At 54.1% G+C, this 18,262-nt stretch overlaps 1 protein-coding gene across 5 annotated transcripts in view; it reads left to right on the forward strand.

Annotated features, from left to right (window-relative positions):
• The window catches only part of SDK1 (sidekick cell adhesion molecule 1), an 877,999-nt gene that overhangs the window by 847,731 nt on the left and 12,006 nt on the right, over nucleotides 1–18,262 (forward strand). For all 5 annotated transcript variants that reach the window (XM_078074254.1, XM_078074256.1, XM_078074255.1 and 2 more), the window contains 4 exons: nucleotides 6,344–6,508; nucleotides 10,082–10,219; nucleotides 12,928–13,048; nucleotides 13,488–13,617. In XM_078074254.1, coding sequence (XP_077930380.1) covers nucleotides 6,344–6,508; nucleotides 10,082–10,219; nucleotides 12,928–13,048; nucleotides 13,488–13,617 — 554 coding nt within the window. The remainder of the gene's footprint in view (nucleotides 1–6,343; nucleotides 6,509–10,081; nucleotides 10,220–12,927; nucleotides 13,049–13,487; nucleotides 13,618–18,262) is intronic.

The raw sequence follows: 18,262 nt of genomic DNA on the forward strand, positions 1-18,262 counted from the left end.
AAATTCTGCGGGATCGCCCCATTGCTGCCCTGACGTGCAGACAACCCAGCAGCAGCTATGAGATTAGCATCTCGGGCTGGAACACAGACTCTTTATTCCTGGGAAGGACGGTCAGTGGGCGCGGACCCAAGAGCAGCCTCGCCAAAGATGCATGTCTCTGGTTGTGCGTACGTTTCCTCCGAGTCAGTGTCGCCAAGTTCCCTGGAAGGCCTTGGAAACTATGCAGTGGGCTTATGCAGATGATTTATTTACACAAATTATCCCAAGGCATTTTATTGTGTAGATCACGAAACCGAATTTACATATTTACACAATAGACTGGAATGGCATAAAGGAACCATAAATGTATTTTCCTCTCCGAAGCAGCCATGAAATTCATATTTAGGACATACCCGGTGCAGGCAGCCTTTTTCACAAACAGTGTCGTTAGCCCAGAGCTGAGAGCTAGTCAGCTGGAGGACAGGGCCCAGTCCCCGGCCCTGATCGCGAGCCCCCCCAAACCCGCGTCCGCGTCTCCCAGCTCCCTCCCCGCTCATTCTGTTCATTTTTGGTCTTCGGCCCTGGGACTTTTCGGTTGAACAAAGAAGAAAATCAGCCTTTTTCCAAAGGTTTAAAATCCGTGGAAATCCCCAAGTCGGCAAATGCGGCAGGCGGGCCGCTGCTGCAGGTCCGACCCTCCCGGGCCTGGCGACCCTCCTCACACCCGCCCGCGCCGGCCGTCTTCGGGGCACGCACATCCTTTGCTTCTAGGCCTTCACCTCATCTGTCTCCTGCCTTCAGCCAGATTAGATAAAAGTTGATTTTTTTTATCCTCAAAGGTGTTTAGCCTCGTGTTTGAGCCCCACGTGCTTCAGTTAGATTTCGGACTGAGACCACCGCCGCAAAGAGAAAAGGCAGTGTTTAAGAAACAAACAGCTGACAGGCCTCCCTTCTCTCCGAGCTGCAAGCTGACAGTCACGTCGTTGGTTAGTGGAACCAGAAATCTGGGGCCCGTGAGTGACAGTTTCATTCAGCCTGGAGACCCTGTTTAATTGTCCGTGAAATCAAACTTTTGTGTCGGCCTGGCGTCTGTCTGAGTACCTGCGGCACGCAGCTCGGTTCCGGGCGTTGGAGGGATAAATTGAGCGACCCGCGGATGTGCCCGAGCCAGGCTCCATCTCAATTCGGAAGAGAGGTGTTCATGTTTCCAGGTTTATTAGGACATGGTCTGGGAGCGATGTGCCTCCTACCGCCGGGCGGGGGAGAGGCGAGGGCTGTAAGATGGGAACTGACGCGTTCTGTCGGCTGTGGGCAGGTCCGCTCTGAGGCCATGAAGCCTATTTAGGTGGGAAAACAGTTCTTTCTTTTTTTTTTTTTTTTAAGATTTTATTTATTTATTTGACAGAGAGACACAGCGAGAGAGGGAACACAAGCAGGGTGAGTGGGGGAGGGAGAAGCAGACTTCCCGCCGAGCAGGGAGCCCGATGCGGGGCTCGATCCCAGGACCCTGGCATCATGACCTGAGCGGAAGGCAGATGCTTAATGACTGAGCCCCCCAGGCGCCCCAAAAGGGTTCTTTTTCAAGGACCTTTACTATCAGCCTCTTCCCCGTGTTTAGGGCAGAGAGAAGGCAGGGAAGACAAAGCAAAGAGCTCACATTCTTTAAAGAAACACCCAACTGCTGAGGAGCCAGACTGTGTGTGGCTTCTCATCACCTCCCCTGAAGCCAGCGGGACTTGGGGTGTGTGATCACTGGGATCCCTTTAGGAACATGTGCAAAGTTCATCTCTCAGCAGTATCCCACCGGCTTGCCTTGCAGGGGGAAGCGAGAGTCCAGGCAGGTGTACCCTCAAGCGTCCAGGAACAGGGACAGGGGGGCAGGCCCCACACACAGATGTGATTTGGGCTCACTCCCCACCCTGGACCCCCCCACACAGACATCAGGAGGTGGCCAGCCTGAAGGCCAACCAGGACATTCAAAGCTGTGGGGCCAGCAAGGGACTTTGCACTGGGCATCCGGCAGTCAGGGATGCGGCTTTGGAAGACATTTCGACTCTTCTCTTCCAGCCCGTCCTAGATTTCCCAGGAGGGTGATGTAGGAGCTCCCCGAATGGGGATGGGAAGCCTGGCTGGGGTTCTCTGAGCCTCCCGGCGGGGGGTGAGCCTCACCTGGGGTCTGAGGGCTGGCTGAGTCGGATCCCCAGAGCAGCCCGTAGAACATGCAAAGGCTTGCGTGCCTCCCACGTGTTGATTGAGATGGGAATCTGGCGCTGGGGATTATCCCAGTGCGTGGAAAATCAGTTGCACAAACTTCATTATAGCTAATAGTTCTGTAATGTTATTTTCCCCCTAATTTGGAGAGATACTTTTCTCCATCATTGATTTATTGAGATATTTAGCAGCATAATACAAATGAGAAAAGCAATCCGCGGTGGAGACAGAGTGGACGCTTCAACAGCTGACCGGCTTTTCTTACCCACTCAGGACCACGATGGAAATGTTAGTGTAGACAGATCGCCCAGTGAATTACAAGCGACATCTAAAATGCCAAGTGCACTAATTTTGGCAAGGAAAAATTAGCAAAATAAAAACGAAAACATTTTCTTCTGTTAGCTCAGAAGGAAATTCTCTTGCTATGACTCTCTCTCCCCCAACATTTTTCAGTGTAAACGGATCACTAAATAAATTGTTCTGTGTTGAGATTCTATATCAATATTTAAAAAAAAAATTTTTTTTTTAATTCACACAATTCCTGGAGCTATGACAGAGCGCTTAAAATAAAATGTGGCCTTTAGGTGATGGCAGAGGAAGGGGAAATACTTTTTTTTCTTTGGTAGCAGGAAAGCATTACAGAAACATTAATGCAAAAGACACTCAGAGAACCTACTCCAGAAGAGTTCAGACCCACTCAGAACAGTCTGAGAATACCTCTCATGCTTAGTCCCTTAATTACAATGGTTTAAGCAACATTTATTTTAAAAGAGTCTATATTTTTTTTTAGTCTCTTTTACGTCATAAAATTATCTACCCTTTTATTTTATTTTTTTTTAAGATTTTATTTATTTGAGAGAGAGAGAGATGGGAGAGGGGTAGAGGGAGGGAGAGAGAGAATCTCAAGCAGACTCTGCACAGCACAGAGCCCGCCGAGGGGCTTGATATCATGACCCTGACATCATGACCTGAGCCGAAATCAAGAGTCGGATGCTCAACTGACTAAGCCATCCAGGCGCCCCTTGTCAGCCTTCTTAGAGGAAAAACACTGCACAATTCAGTCAACATTTAAAGCCCTTAGAATAGTGACTTGCTCATAGTAAGTGCTAAATAAAATGGTGGTGGTGGGTATTTACTAGAAGCCTGCTTGTGCTAGGCCCTGCAAAGGGCTATGGAGATACATGGATAGATGGATGGATGGGGTAGATTATGGACAGATGGATAGAAGGAAGGAAGGAAGGGTAAGTGGGTGGATGGATGGATGGGGAGATGGATAGATGGAAGGAAGGAAGGAAGGAAGGGGAGATGGATGGACAGGGAGATGGATGATGGATGGATGGGGAGATGGATGGAAGGAAGGAAGGATGGAAGGAAGGAAGGAAAGGGAGATGGATGGATGGGGAGATGGGTGGATAGGGAGATGAAAGGAAGGAAGGAAGGAAGGGGAGATGGATGGATGGGGAGGTGGATGGATGGGTGGATGGGGAGATGGATGGAAGGAAAGGAAGGAAGGAAGGAAGGGGAGATGGATGGATGGAGCGATGGGTGGATAGGGAGATGGAAGGAAGGAAAGGAGGGAGGGAGGGAGGGGAGATGGATGGATGGGAAGATGGGTCACATCAATAGATATTTATTGAACTCTTGAAAACTCGAGGGCCCAGTGATGTGGACAGGTAAATGCGAAGGAGTGCTCAGAAAGTCCATTGGTGGAAGCAAGCATCTCTTGCTGGAGTGCAGGAGTGAGGTCAAGAGGAGTCTGAAAGGGAGGAATGACCTCATTGATCTGCCTCCACCCCCTATCCTTAGACTATGAATTGCTCATCTGAACAGAAATCTCACCTGATTCCCCAATGGGTGGAACAGGGCCCAAGCAAAAAGTGAGCACTTCAGTATCTGTGGAATGAGTGTGTGGATGGATGGGAGGCAGTGGAGGGGAAAACGGGGCCACGGGGTCTCCCGAGGCACAGGGAGCGGCTTGTGCAGAGAAAATGCACTCTCTGTGCCCGTTATTCCCCGATCATTCTTGTGCAAAACTCCGAATGAACATCTTAGACAGCAGTCATTCCGTGTGCAAACCTCAATCTGTTAGGGCCGGAGGGGGGAGACTTGAAGATATAGTTTGCCATTTTGACATTACTAGTGGTAATGGGTACCTTGGTGAGAAATGAGTGTAACCGTGACTGCTTAGAAATAAATAATTGTGCTCTTTTTCTGCATGTGCAGAGATTCGTACCTTTAAAATCTCATTCACATCCGCTCCTTCATTAACCTGTGGCTGTAAGGACTTAATCGGTGCAAACTCTAAATCCTATGCAAATACAGACTTATACACTAGCAATTTTCTTTCTGTGTACTGTTGGGCTGATCCACTTGAGTATATCTGGTGTTCCGAGGTGCGTGATGAGGTTGGTGCCAGATAACCCTCGGCTCCCCAGAAACCTGTCCGTGCGTGTGCATGCATATTCACACATGCCTGTCCTCTCCCGATCTCCTGCTCTTTTTAAAAGATCACCTACCTGTGCCTGTAAAAGAAATTATAATTCATGATGGATCAGTACTTCAAATGAACATTTTGGGCACTGAGCCCACTTTTTGCCAAAGCACCTCCTTCGAGATCGGGCTTATACGTACTCGTGCCGTGCACTGTCTCCTCTGTGTACAGCACTTATAAGCACTTTATAAATAGTACCTTGTTTAACCCTCGAAACGGATCTGCGATTTAGATGTCTTTGTCGTCGCCATCCTGCACTTGAGGCCGAGAGGTTGGGTACGTTTCCTTGGCCCTGTTGGTGGACGCCTCAGAATCAGACCTATTGGCTTCTGTCTCTCTTCATCTCAACTTCCTGGCTTTAATTTCAACCTTATGAATGTTTTCCTACATGTCAGGGTTTAGATAAATTCGATATATATGTTTATCGTGGCAAAAAATACACAAGATAAAATTCACCGTCGTGACCCCTTGTTAAGTGTGCAGTTCGGTGGCATAAAGAACGTTCACGCTGTTGTGGAGACATCACCACTGTCCATCTCCAGAACTTCTTCATCTTCCGAAACTGAGACTCTATCCCCATGAAACCATAACCCCCCCTCCCCTCCCCCAGCCCCTGGCCCCACCACCCACTCTCTGTGTCTCTGATTTTGGTGAGTCCAGGGACCTCCTATAAATGGGAACCCACAGTGTTTGTCCTTTTGTGTCTGGCTTCTTCCACTGAGCACCGTGTCCTCGAGGTTCATCCATGTTGGGGCAGGAACCAGGGTTCCTTCCTTTTTAAGGCTGAATGCTATTCCACGGTGCGGATGGACCACATTTTGTTTACCCATTCATCTGTCAGTGGACACTTGAGCTGCTTCCCCCTTTTGACTATTGTGAATAATGCCATGAACACGGGTGTGCAAGTATCCATTCAAAATTCAGTATGTAGTTGTCTAATTTACACTTGTATTTGGTAGCACCGGGGCATAGATGAAAAGGCAAACTGGGGTTCGGGCAGGTTGGATGCTGCAGCCGCTTCAAAGGATGAGCAAAGTGGAGGGCAGCTCTTGGGGGGTCTGGCGTGCGAGGTTCGGGCAGAGTCCCCAGGGTGAGCAAGTGCAGACCCTGACCCCCCTCCGACGGGCCGGCGACATGTCTGCCCACAGCCATGTGGCCGTGACGGCCTCACCGCACTGGCCGCTGGTGGGATTGTCATCTCCAGTTAGGATGGGGGGGCAGGTGCTCCAAAGAACCGAGAACCCTGGCTGGGGTGTACGGACGGCAAGAGACCCACGGACGGGCCAGGGAGGCGGGATCCCGGGGTTGGGAGGGGCGTGGCCAGCCAGAAGGGAGCCAGAAACCCTCAACAGAAGAGGACATCAAGTCAGAAACCAGAGGGAGGCCTGGAGTCTGATGGGATCCGATGGGATCCGATGGCCAGGAGAACGTTCAGGAACGTGCCACCGCGCAGCCTACAGCCGCGGCAGAGTCTGTGCGCGAGGAGAGGGCTGGCCTCCCCCATGGCCCCCCGGCCCCCCGGCCCCGTGCAGCGCCCCCCACCTCCGGTTCTCACGTCACGTGCCCTCGGCAAGAGCAGCTGTGAGCCCACAGCAGGGCGGGCACCGCATCAGAGGCGGGAGACAAGCAGCCCTAACCTCCGCTCTCGTGTCGTCTCTCCAGATGAAGGCCTCTGGGACATGTTCGTGAAGGACATCCCCCGCAGCGCCACATCCTACACCGTCAGCCTGGACAAGCTCAGGCAGGGAGTGACCTACGAGTTCCGGGTGGTGGCCGTGAACCAGGCGGGCTACGGGGAGCCCAGCAGCCCCTCCACGGCCGTGTCAGGTAGGGAGCCCTGCCCGAGGAGGGGAGTCTCGGGGTGCAGCTCTTCCCTCGGAGGGAGGAGGGGATGACTTAGAGCCGGGGTGCAAAGAAAGAGGACAGCGCCGGCTCCGTGTGGGCACCAGCAGGCATGGGCCCAGCCTAGAGACACGGTGCGGGGGGAGCGGTGTGCGTGAGCCCGCACCACCACCACCACCAGGCCCCGACTGTCCGCACCACACTGCGCTTAAGCAATTCTTAATTTCTGTCTCATTTTTTCCTAATCAGAGACCCTTGCCAGAGTCAGGGCAGTCGGCTTGAGCTAAGCAGTGTGCCGTCCGGGGTGAAGGCAGCCCCCAGCCCCTCCCGTCAGCTCAAGGCTCCTTACTGGGCAGCCTTGTGCAAAGCTTGCAACGCGAGCATCACCCCAGCAGCCACGGGGGGGAGGGGTGGGGTCTCTTAGCACCCAACCCAGGTTGCGTCTGATCCGGGCATCCTCCGGGATGGCTGAGGGGCCCACGTGCGCCCTGGGCCAGTCGCCACCCTGTACCGTGAGCCCCCAGCTCCACTCTGGGTGGAAGATGCAAGGTTTCTTTCCCGGAGCTCATGAGGTGCTGATGACAGACTAGCCGTCCTCACCAGCCCTGTGGCAAGGGGTGCAACCGATGGGGGGGGAATCAGGAAGGGCTTCTCGGAAGAGGGAGCATGCGTCTGGGTGGTGGAGGGTGCGTGGGGCGAGGCCACAGGGGAGGGAGCAGCAGAGACAAAGTCCTGGCAGTGGGTCAGCAGGAGGGAGGGGAGGGGAGGCCCGCTCAGCCCCCCCTGCACCTGGCATTACCGGGGCTGCTGGGAGGACGCCCCTGTGGGGACCCCATCCAACAGGGTGGTCACACCACCTGGGGCTCCGCCCTGGATCTGCCGGGCAGCTGGAGGGATTGCAGGGAGCAGTGCAGAGGCGATTTAGAAAGGGAACTAGCAGCCCAGCGCGGTGGGGGGGCAGGCGGGGGTGCAGGCTGGGGGTCAGGCGGAGGGGCAGATGGGGGGGCAGGCCGGGGGGCAGGTGGGGTGCAGGTGGGGGGCAGATGGGGGGGCAGGCCGGGGGCAGGTGGGGTGCAGGCAGGGGGGCAGGCGGGAGGCAGACAGGGGGGCAGGCGGGAGGCAGGCGGGGGGGCAGGCGGGGGGCAGGCAGGGGGGCAGGCAGGAGGCAGGCGGGGGGCAGGCGGGGGGCAGGCAGGGGGGCAGGCGGGAGGCAGGCGGGGGGCAGGCGGGAGGCAGGCGGGGGGCAGGCGGGGGGGCAGGCGGGAGGCAGGCGGGGGGGCAGGTGGGGGTGCAGGCCAGGGGGCAGGCGGGGGGCAGGCGGGAGGCAGGCGGGGGGGCAGGCGGGGGGCAGGTGGGGGTGCAGGCCAGGGGGCAGGCGGGGGGCAGGCGGGAGGCAGGCGGGGGGGCAGGCAGGGGGGCAGGCGGGAGACAGGCGGGGGGGCAGGCGGGGGGGCAGGCGGGGGGGCAGGCGGGGGGTGCAGGCCAGGGGGCAGGCGGGGGGCAGGCGGGAGGCAGACGGGGGGGTAGGCGGGGGGCAGGCGGGGGTGCAGGCGGGGGGCAGGCAGGAGGCAGGCGGGGGGGTAGGCGGGGGGCAGGCAGGGGGCAGGTGAGGCCAGAAACAAGGTGGGCATCCCTACGACCAAGAGAAACACGTTGCCTGTCCCCGGCATGTAGATGTGTTTAAGCTGCCGACTGCTCTTGTTTAAATCAAGAACACCTTGCGTCTCCTCTTTGCCGTGAATTTGGAGGAAGGACCATGTGAGTGGGCAGGCTCGGGCCACGAGCCCCGGAGGCTCGGGAGGGGGTCTGCCAGAAGGAGCCCCAGCATGCTGTGGGCTTGTGTAACAGTAGGACTTAGACAAATCAAAATGTTCTCATTTCCTTCACTTTTCTTATGAAAAATTTAACATACCCCCCCAAAAGAGAGACTAGAATAAGGAATCCCTGGGCACCCATCACCTCAGTCGAGCAAGTCAAGGTTTGCCTCTCTCGGTTCCTCTGTGGAAAAGCCACGTAAAGCAATTCCAGATGCACAGGGCCGTTCATTCCACACGCACGCAGCCTGGGGGGACAAAGGCTGGTTCCTGCAGGAGAACATGGCCCCCTCACCCTTCTGTTCATGGGGCCCGCAGCTGGGCTGTCCTCTGAAGCCCGCTGCACCCCCTTGCCAGCCGCGGCTGCCGGCGGGAATGTGGTCAGCTTCCTCCGTCCTTCAGAGCAGCGGCCAGACAGCGGACCTGTGGGGTCCTGCCCCAGGGGAGGGGCGCGTCCTGCGGGTACCCAGGCCTTTCTTTTCCAGGCCCACCTGGGTGCTCAGTTGGGATTTGTTGGCTCATTATATGAAGCAATTAATGTGCAGCCTGAAAACCACTTATATATTTTGGATTCAAAATGCTGCCGTCTCCCAAGAAACCCTGTGCCGTTGCGTTATCCAAAGTCAGTTCCCCACTTTTGTCCCCAGTGTGCACACGTTCTTCACCCATCCAGTGAGAGATTGAACGTAAGGTAGACGTGTCTTCTGGGGGCTTCAGCAGCTGGGAGGCAGACCGCGGCTTCCTGTTCTGTCCGGTCTGGTGCCTCCCAACCAGCTCCCCTGCGGGGGGCGTGTAAAGGCCCCAGCAGGACCCCAGGGCCAACCGGCACCTACCAAGCAACAATTCCCATGTTTCTGTTCTTAGTAAAACAGAATAAAACACGAGCAAGAAGGGTATCCTTCTTCAGAGCAACTTTTAAGTGAACCTTTTCTATTCGTTTCTCAAAAACGTATCTAGAGATGGGGCCAGTGTTCTGCTCAGTTTTGCTGGAGGCAGGAACACAGCACAGTGCAGCCCTCGGGGAGGCCTGGTGTGGCAGAGGCCAGGGGGGAGCGCTTGCAGCAGGAGGTTTCCATGCAGGAGTGGACAGAATCCAGCACCGGGTGGGAGTGCAGAGGAGTCCGCTCACGGGGCTCATGGGCTTGGACTGTGCCCCGGGGCTAACGTGGGGCCACCGAAGGCTTTTAGGAAGGGACCGTTTGTTTCCATCGGAGGAAGATCTCCCTGGTGACAATGTGCAGAAGGGATGGGGGGAAGTCAGGAAGAGGCGAAGCCCCCGGAAGGGGTTGTAGGGGGGCAGCCGTGGTGGAGACGGTAAGGGGCCCCGGGGGAACATCTGGGAAGGAAGCCTGAGCGCTTGAGGATTGGACGATGTCCAGGCACATTGGTCCTTCCTCCATTTCTCCCGGACAACATCCATAAGCAGATGAAATCGGGAGACATAGTGCGAAGGGTGGTGTGGACGGGCAAGGACAGGGCGAGCTCTGGGACAGGGCAGTGAGGGTGCTAGAGGGGCCCGGCTGGTTCCGCCAGAGAAGGAGCAACCGCCAAGGAGCCCGTCATGCCTGAGCTCATGTCTGGGAAACTGGCCCTCGACCGCCCTAACCCACACCAGCCGGGCACGTGGGGTTCATATTGCCCGCGATTTGAGGCTGCCCCACACATCCTTCCGCCCCACCCCTGGGCCGCGGACAGGCGGCAGGAGTCCCCATCCCGTGTGACCCTGTGTTCCTGTGCCCTTCAGCTCAAGTGGAAACCCCGTTCTACGAGGAGTGGTGGTTCCTCCTGGTGATGGCGCTCTGCAGCCTGATCGTCATCCTGCTGGTGGTGTTCGCCCTGGTCTTGCACGGGCAGAAGCGGACATACGGGAGCTGCAGCACAGGTGGGACGCCCGCCTTGTCCCCCCACCCCACCTCCAGATGCGCCCGTGCACTGGGAAGCCAGAAGGTCGATGTCTTCTGTCTCTCTCTCAGTCCGGGCTCTGTGGTGCGGGCACCCGCTTTGCATTCCGTTCGCCTGCGGGCGATAAAGCAGGTGCAGCTGGTTTCCTCTGGGAGGAGCTCCCTGCAGCAGCCAAGCGCCCTCGACCCCGGCGGCCCCGGGCCGGGTCCTGGCTCCTACCGCCAATGAGCCGTGCGTCTTGGATCCGTCACGTGGGTGGTGTGGGCCTCCCTGAGTCTGTTCCCTCATCTGCACCATTGCCCAAACGCAACAGTATTTTTGAATATGACACACAGAGCGTCGAACAGGTGAATCACCGTACTACTCGGTGTCACGAGCACAGCGAGCCGGGAGCGTCTCAGGAGCGTTGGTGCGGCTCCTGGAGCCGCGTGTGGAAACACGTGCAGGTGCACCCAGAGGTCGGCTGCGCGTGTACCTCGCCTGACGCCCACGATCCAGCTGCAAGCCCTCTGACCCCGGCTCACCTTTGCATTCCGCAGCATAAGCCCCACGCCTGGCATACAGGAGGCGCTCAATAAGTGTTTGTTGCTACGTGAATCACCCCCAGCAGAGAAATGGACAGATGAACATGGGGCAAAGCTGGGCTCCATTTGTGGGAAGGTCGGGAACAACCCAAATGAGCGGAAGTTTCTAGAACACAGAACAGCGGTTGTCTCCTGGCAGAGAAGCATCAGCAGAGAAGGGCCGTGCGGGAACTCGGGTTCCGAGAGTGCTCTGTCCTGTGTCCCCAGCCGATGGTGCTCATGCACGTCACAGACACAGCAGCCCGGGGGCTCACGATCAGTACGCTCGATGTAGTCTAGTCTCCTCAGTTTTTAAAGGACTCTCGTAATGACCCGTGAGACCCGTTCCGTGCACCGTCAGAACGTAACTGCTCCAGACGGTGCTGTGTCCCCCCACGCGCACAGCTGCAGCTGGGCCATGCATGTGACCAGCTCTGCGACGTCACCGATGTCGCCACGGCAGCAGGTCCCGTGGCTGGAGCTGTGCCTACCAGCTCGTCTGTCTGTCTGTGCTTCTTAGGAAGGTGGATCCCTGATGGGGTCTCCCACAGACGAGTGGGCGCCTGAGCCCCCGGGGCTGAACGGCTCCCCCGGCCCCCGCCCCCCAGCACCATCCCTCACTGCGCCTGAAGGGTTAACAGAGCCAGGCACCTCGCCTAACATTAAGCAATTCATCCCTCCAAGAAAAGATTTATTTTTTTCTGTATAAATTCACTTCTAACAAGTGTTCGTAAATCAGATTTTACTCCTATGGGATTTACTAGGTATGAACGGCATGTCATTTTACTGAGTTAACGCTATTACAGAATCCTGTGTCTGGCGCATAGAAGATCTCCCCGCTTTTCACTCCTTCTGCATCTGGAAAACAGGCCTGAAAAGACAGATTTGACCTGCAGCTTCTGATAGTCAGCCTCACCTGGAGTATTAATTTAACATCATAATTGAAGCCTAGGAAAAAAAAAAAAACCTACTTGTCTACTAGCATGTCTGACTTGCTGCAAGGAACCATGCAGAGCCCAAACCTTCAAGATTATGGCCTGACCGCCTCCTGCTTGCTCCCCTCACACCACCGTCCTCAATGGGACTTCCTTTCTGAGAGCGGTTTTCACCTGCTCACCCTCTCAGCAGCCCAGATTCCACTGGCCAGCAGCCCCGTCCTCCTCCATCTGCTGGCCCGTGTTCTCTCGGCTTCCCCTGCTGCACGCACCTCGAGCATCTGGGCCCGTCGAGGGGCGCTGGGTTCGTAGCATAGAGGGCACCCTAGGGTTGTAATGAACCTGGAGCAGGCTCCTGTCCTGGAGGTGGGGACAGCGGGAGATAAACAGGTGAGGTCCCCACCTCCAGGAGCTGGGGTTGAGCCGTGGAAGATGGAAGGCAGACAGTAAGGAACAAGCCACTATGTCAAAAATGCACCACGGGGGAGGCTCTGCAGGCCTCTGGGAGCAGAGGAGGAGGAGAAGGAGGTCCGGAAGATTCTCTCTGGTCCCAGCACAGGGACAGCCCTGAGGACACGAAGCCATCGGAAACCCCTCAGCCCCTTTGGTTTCCCACAACTGCACTGTTATTCATTTGATCTACTGACATGTCTTAAAAAATGTTCTCCTATGTATTTATAAATTTATGATTTTTAAGTGGCTTTTAGTATATTGACGGACAAATGCAGTCATCACCACAGCCAATTCTAGAACATTTTCTCCACCCCAAAGATGCCCTGTTCCCTCCATGGCCCCCCTCCCCGTACATCTACTTTCTCCTTACTCTTTTATTACATGGTCGTGAGTTTTTTATTTTGAAATGTATTCAATATTTAATTTCCCTGCTTTTTAAAAAAGGTTATGCATTCTGGAGACTCTTTCATAGAATACTGGTAAGAATACCAGTAGTTTGGTGTCGGGCAAATAAACACGGAAATGCTCCAGTTTCACTGTCCGTAATGCACGGCGTCCTCCCCAGCGTGTCCCGGTACCTCTGATGCCTTGCAAGCCCAGGCAGGTCTGGCCCGGCTCCGGGCTCTGCTTCCAGCAGGAGCTCAGTAAACACCCGCAAGCTGACAGCTAGGGCTCGGCATCGCTGCGCCGGGCCCTTTCCTGGAACATCTGAACCCACCCTCCCATTCCGGCTGCAGGTAAGAGCATCTCCAACATGGAGGAGTCCGTGACACTGGACAACGGAGGGTTTGCTGCCTTGGAGCTCAACAGCCGCCACCTCAATGTCAAGAACACCTTCTCGAAGAAGAATGGGACCAGGTAGGGACACAGCAGCCGTCACCCCTCTGCCACGGTGGGGGTGCCGGCCACAGACATGCCGCCGTGCCCGCGGGCACCCACCAAACCCCAACAGGGCAGCGTTGAGCCTGGGGGGAGAAGGAATGGCAGGGGCAGGGGGCATCCTGCATCCCTCTCTGGAGCTACAAAAAGAAGCATATCTCAGGCAGCAGGGGAGTGACCTCGGGAGCCCCCCACCCTCCCGGCTGGCCCCCTGGGGGCTGGCTGCACACGTACGATTAGGGAATTCCTACTCCACATGCCATCACGCAAAGCTGTGGCGGACTGACCATCAGCATGGATGTCCTCTCACCAATGTGACCGCGGCTGCAGGGCGGGTCAGGAGGCCCCCGGGGGAGGTGTCCGTGGCCAGAGCTGCCCTGAGCCCGCGTCCCTCCCTTGCGGCCCCGTCCTGTCCTAGGTCCCCGCCGCGGCCCAGCCCCGGTGGGCTGCACTACTCAGACGAGGACATCTGCAACAAGTACAACGGAGCCGTGCTGACCGAGAGCGCCAACCTCAAGGAGAAGTCGGTGGACGCTTCGGAATCCGAGGTCAGTGGCTGCCGCCGCCATCCCCTACCTCTGTGACCAGCCTTCTGCCTTCCCGTGGCGCCGCCTCTCGGGTCCCATCTGAGTCTCGCAGCCGCTCCGGGCAGCAGGGCCAGTGGGAAATGACTCCCTTTTATAGATGAGGAATTCCATGCTTCAGTTCCTTCGGGCCTGGAGGTCACGGGTACTGGGCCAACTCTCAGATCAATACCTCACCCAAAGTGCCTTCTGATCCCGAAGCTGGCTCACTTTCTGTTTGGCTTCCAGAAGTCAACCGTGTTTTCTGGTGGTGACCGTAGAACCTGGCCAGTAGACCCCAGCTGCAGGGGCGGACAGTCTGAGCCTGCAAAACCCACCGAACCCGGGACCCCAGCCCCGGCAGCCCCTTCCCCTCTGTCCTGCCCTGCTTCCTTGTGCTAAAGGGGGACTTAGCCACTGCCCTTCTGGGACCGTTACAGGGTCTGGGAAACTCTGACTTGTCCCTGTCCTCACTGAGCAGATGGACCAGGGAGATCTTGCCCCCGAGGAGTGCCCCCCACCTGGGACCCATGGGCCTGCATATGCGAGGCCCCCTGAGCGTCTGAGCACGCCCGGGGCAAGGCCTCCATCAGGGAGCAGTCAGGGGAGGATGTCGTCCGGGGGCAGCCGTGGGAGTCTCCTTCAGGGGCTCAGCCCCCCACACCCGGCCCCCGGGAGGTGCCTTTCCCCACAAGGGTGCTGCCTCGGTGCCTTGCATTTACGAGCAAAGCCAGCTAGAGCGGCAGTTAGAGAGGTGGTCCTCCATCAGTCCTAAACTTTTTTATTTCACATACGCCAAGTCTTGAGAGAGAGGAAAATCACCAAGCCATTTGCTGGACACGTAGGCGGGCCCCACCTCTTGGCATTCATACGCTAAATCAATATTTAATCTAAAATAAGTCTCACCTTCGTTTGGACCTGAATTCAGGCCTTACTAAGCCCTGAGGCTCAATAAAATGGCTTCTTTTAAATTGTGCTTTGTGTATGAACTCCAAGTGAGATGGGGCAGCGGTGGGTGTCGTGTGAGACCGCGTCCGCTCCGCTCTGGGCTCTCTGTTTACAAAGGACGCCAGGCGCCCTGTCTGTCCCGTAGCCTCAGGCGTGGGGAAAACAAGCAGCACCGCAGAGGTCCGGAAAGGGACATTTGTCGGCAATTAAGGGGCTGTCAAGTGAAATGCGGCAAAAATGACCTGCCTCTTTGTGATAAGGAAATAGCAGCTTTCCTGGAGCTGTTCCGGCTGCTTGCACCAGGAGCCACACGCTGGGAATGAGTGGGATGGCCTTCTAGCGGATACCGTCTGTGGCAGCAGTTAGAGACGCGTTCGCAGGGCCCCTGCACGGCGTCTGTCCGTAATTCCGGGGCCTGCGGCTGTCTGGGCCCACAGCCCTCCCACATTGGCCCTGCGGGTCGAGCTCGTGGCAGTGCAACACAGGGTAAGCACTAATTGAGCACCTACTGTGGGCCAGGCACACTCATCTCACGCTCAGCCATCTCAGACGTTGCCCCGTTGCCTTCTGTCCCGTGAGGTAGAGCGACTCTGCTCCTTGGCCGGCCGACAAGACTAAGCTGAGGTCATCCAGAGCTTGGCGGAGCCCCGGCCTCCACTGTCTCTTCCAGCTCAGCACCCCGGGGTCAGCAGCCCGGGTTGGATGCATGAGTTCTGAACTCTTTGTTCATGAAAGCATTCTCAGAATGGGTGGACGGGCCGCATCCAGTCTGTCTCTCCTCTCACACAAGTGGGCTGTTTTGAGATGCAAATTCAGCTGGTTTGATGGAGGATTATTAAGTGTATACAGGCCCTGAGCTCGGCATATACACAGGTGCATACACGCGCACATGCATGGATACCTACATACAAACACACACAGGCACAGAGGGTGGAGGACGGAGGGAGGGGCGGGGGGTAGGGAGGGAAGAGGGGAGGAGGGCAAGTGTTGGAGAGAGGGGCGTGGAATTCACACTAAATCCTGCAAGGAGGTTGTCGTGATCTTCATATAATAGAGGATAAAGCCGAAGCTTATGGAAGTTTTTATGTCTTCCCTGGACATGCACTGATGGGGGCAGGGGGGAGGGGGGTCTTGAAAGGCATATCTGAGCACCGGGCTCCCAGTTCTGTCCCTCCCTGCAGACCTGCTGCACAGTTTTAGTTGTCCTAGCTCTAGGACTGTGGCTAAGTGCAAGGCCTGTGCCAGGAGGAGGGCGTTCCTTTTATAATTCCCACAGATGCCTCTCGTGGTTCCCAGTGCTTTTTGGGTCAAGGGCTCTATCAGGAATCTGATGAGAGGTTAGATGCTCTCTCTATATATGTGCAAAATTTCACCTAGGATCTGGGGGTCCAGGCCCCTGGAAAGCTCTGACCGTCACCTCCAGCTGAAATTCCCATGCCTGGGTTCTATCTGCCCCCCGGGTCCTTGGGTAGATACAATGAGGCCCATCCTTTTTCCAGAGTTCTTCGCTTTATAATCTTGCTAGGTCCTGTCTTTGAACCTTATGCATTTGGGAGATTTGTAGGCACTAAATATTCACGGGATCCCAATAGAGGGACGTGGGAACGTTCATCATCTCAGAAGTGCCAGCTCAGATGGGAGAGTTTGCTTTGAACCACATTTATTAAACAGCTTGATTGAGATGTAGTTCACATACCACAAATTCACCCATTTGGAATGTGGGTTATTTAGGAGTGTGTTTTTAATTTCCTCATATTTGTGAATTTCCCAGATGTCATTCTATTATTGATTTTTTAATTTTCTTCCATTGTGGCCCAGGAACATGCTTTGTATATTTTCAATCCTGTTAAATGTGTTGAGTCTTGTTTTATGGTCTGTGCCAGGAGAATGTTTCATATGCGCTTGAAAAGAGCGTGTTATTCTGCAGTTGTGCGGAGTGCTCTGTATGTGTCTGTGGGGTCTGGTTGATTCCCAGTGTTGTGGAAGTCACCTGGGTTTTTGATCTTCTGCCATCCACTAATGTATTGAAGTCTCCAACTATTATTGAATTGTCTATTTCTCATTCGAATTCTGTCAATTTGTGTATTTTGGGGCTCTGTCTTCAGGTAGATATATGTATATGATAGTTATGTCTCCTAGATGGATTGACCCTTTTGTTAATACAGTATGTCCCTCTGTCTCTGGTAACAATTTTGTCTTCAAGATTATTTTGTCTGATATTACTCAGCCACTCCGGTTTTCTTTTGGTTACTGATGACGTGGTGTTTCATTTCCATTCTTTTACTTTCAACCTGTTTGTGTCTTTTAATCTAAAATGTATCTCTTACACATAGTGTGTAGCTGGGTGCATATCAGTTTTGTTCTGCCAATCTCTGCCTTTTGACTAGATTGTTTAATCCATTCACATTTAATGTAATTACTGCTATGGTAGAATTTACATCTGCCGTTTTGATATTTGTCTTTTGTATGTCTCATATCTTTATTCCTCTTTTTCTCCCACTTCTTTTTTAAGTGAAAATTTTCTAGTGTACCTTCTTAATTTGCTTATTTTTGCTTCTACTCTATTTTTTCAGTTATTTTTGTTAGTCGTTGCTCTAGTATCAACATTTACTTAAGATTTATACTAGGGGCGCCTGGGTGGCTCAGTTGGTTAAGCATCCAACTCTTGATTTCAGCTTAGGTCATGATCTCAGGGTCCTGGGATCGAGGTCCACATCAGGCTCTGTGCTCAGCAGGGAGTCTGTCTGCTTGAAATTCTTTCCCTCTGCCCCCTCCCAATCCTCCAGCTCATGTGCTCTCTCTCTCTCCTCTCTCTCTCTCTTACACACACACACACACAAAGAAATAAATCTTTAAAAAAAAGATTTCTACTAAATCTCAGTGACATGTAGAAACTTTATTCCTATACAACTCGATGGCGTCCTCCCCTTTCTGTGCTATTATTATACACATTATGTCTGTATGTCCATACTGTTACAAACTCAAGAATACATTTTTTATAGTTACTACTTTACAGAACTATATGTCTTTAAAGGAAGTCGAGGGAGGAAAGGAGAGCAAGTATATTTCTGGAGTTTACCATGATAGCCTGCTTATGTACTTTTTCTGGTCCTCTTCATTTCTTCTTGTGGATTCAAGTCACCATTGGGTGCCATTTCTTCACCTTCTTCTTTGTGCTGTTATTGTTAAATATGTTACATTTCTACACATTACAGGCCCAACAATACAATCATATACATATTTTATGAAATTGCTTTTTAACTCAGATAAGAGAAGAAAGGGGAAGACATATGCAATCATACTATCTCTTATAACTACTCATGTGTGATCATCTTTGTTGGTACATTCTGTCTTTTCGTGTGAATTTGAATTTCTGTCTGTATTGTTTGCTTTCAACCTGTCGGTCTTCCTTGGGTATCTCTTGTAAGGCAAGTTGGCTAGCAAAGAATTTTCCTGTTTCTGTTTATCTCAGAATGTCTTTATTTCACCTTTGTTTTCTAAAGTAGTTCTGCTGAACAGACGATTCTTGGTTGGCAGTTTTTATTCAACGCTTTGACTATGTTGCCCCATTGCCTTCTGTCCCCCAGTTTTTTTCTGACTAGAAGCCAACTCTTAATATTATGTGAGTTCCCTTGTCCATGATTTCAAGAGTTTCTGTCTTTGTGTTTTTGACTGTGAGGTG

Source organism: Halichoerus grypus, chromosome 6, assembly GCF_964656455.1.
Source record: "Halichoerus grypus chromosome 6, mHalGry1.hap1.1, whole genome shotgun sequence".
Lineage (NCBI taxonomy): Eukaryota > Metazoa > Chordata > Mammalia > Carnivora > Phocidae > Halichoerus > Halichoerus grypus.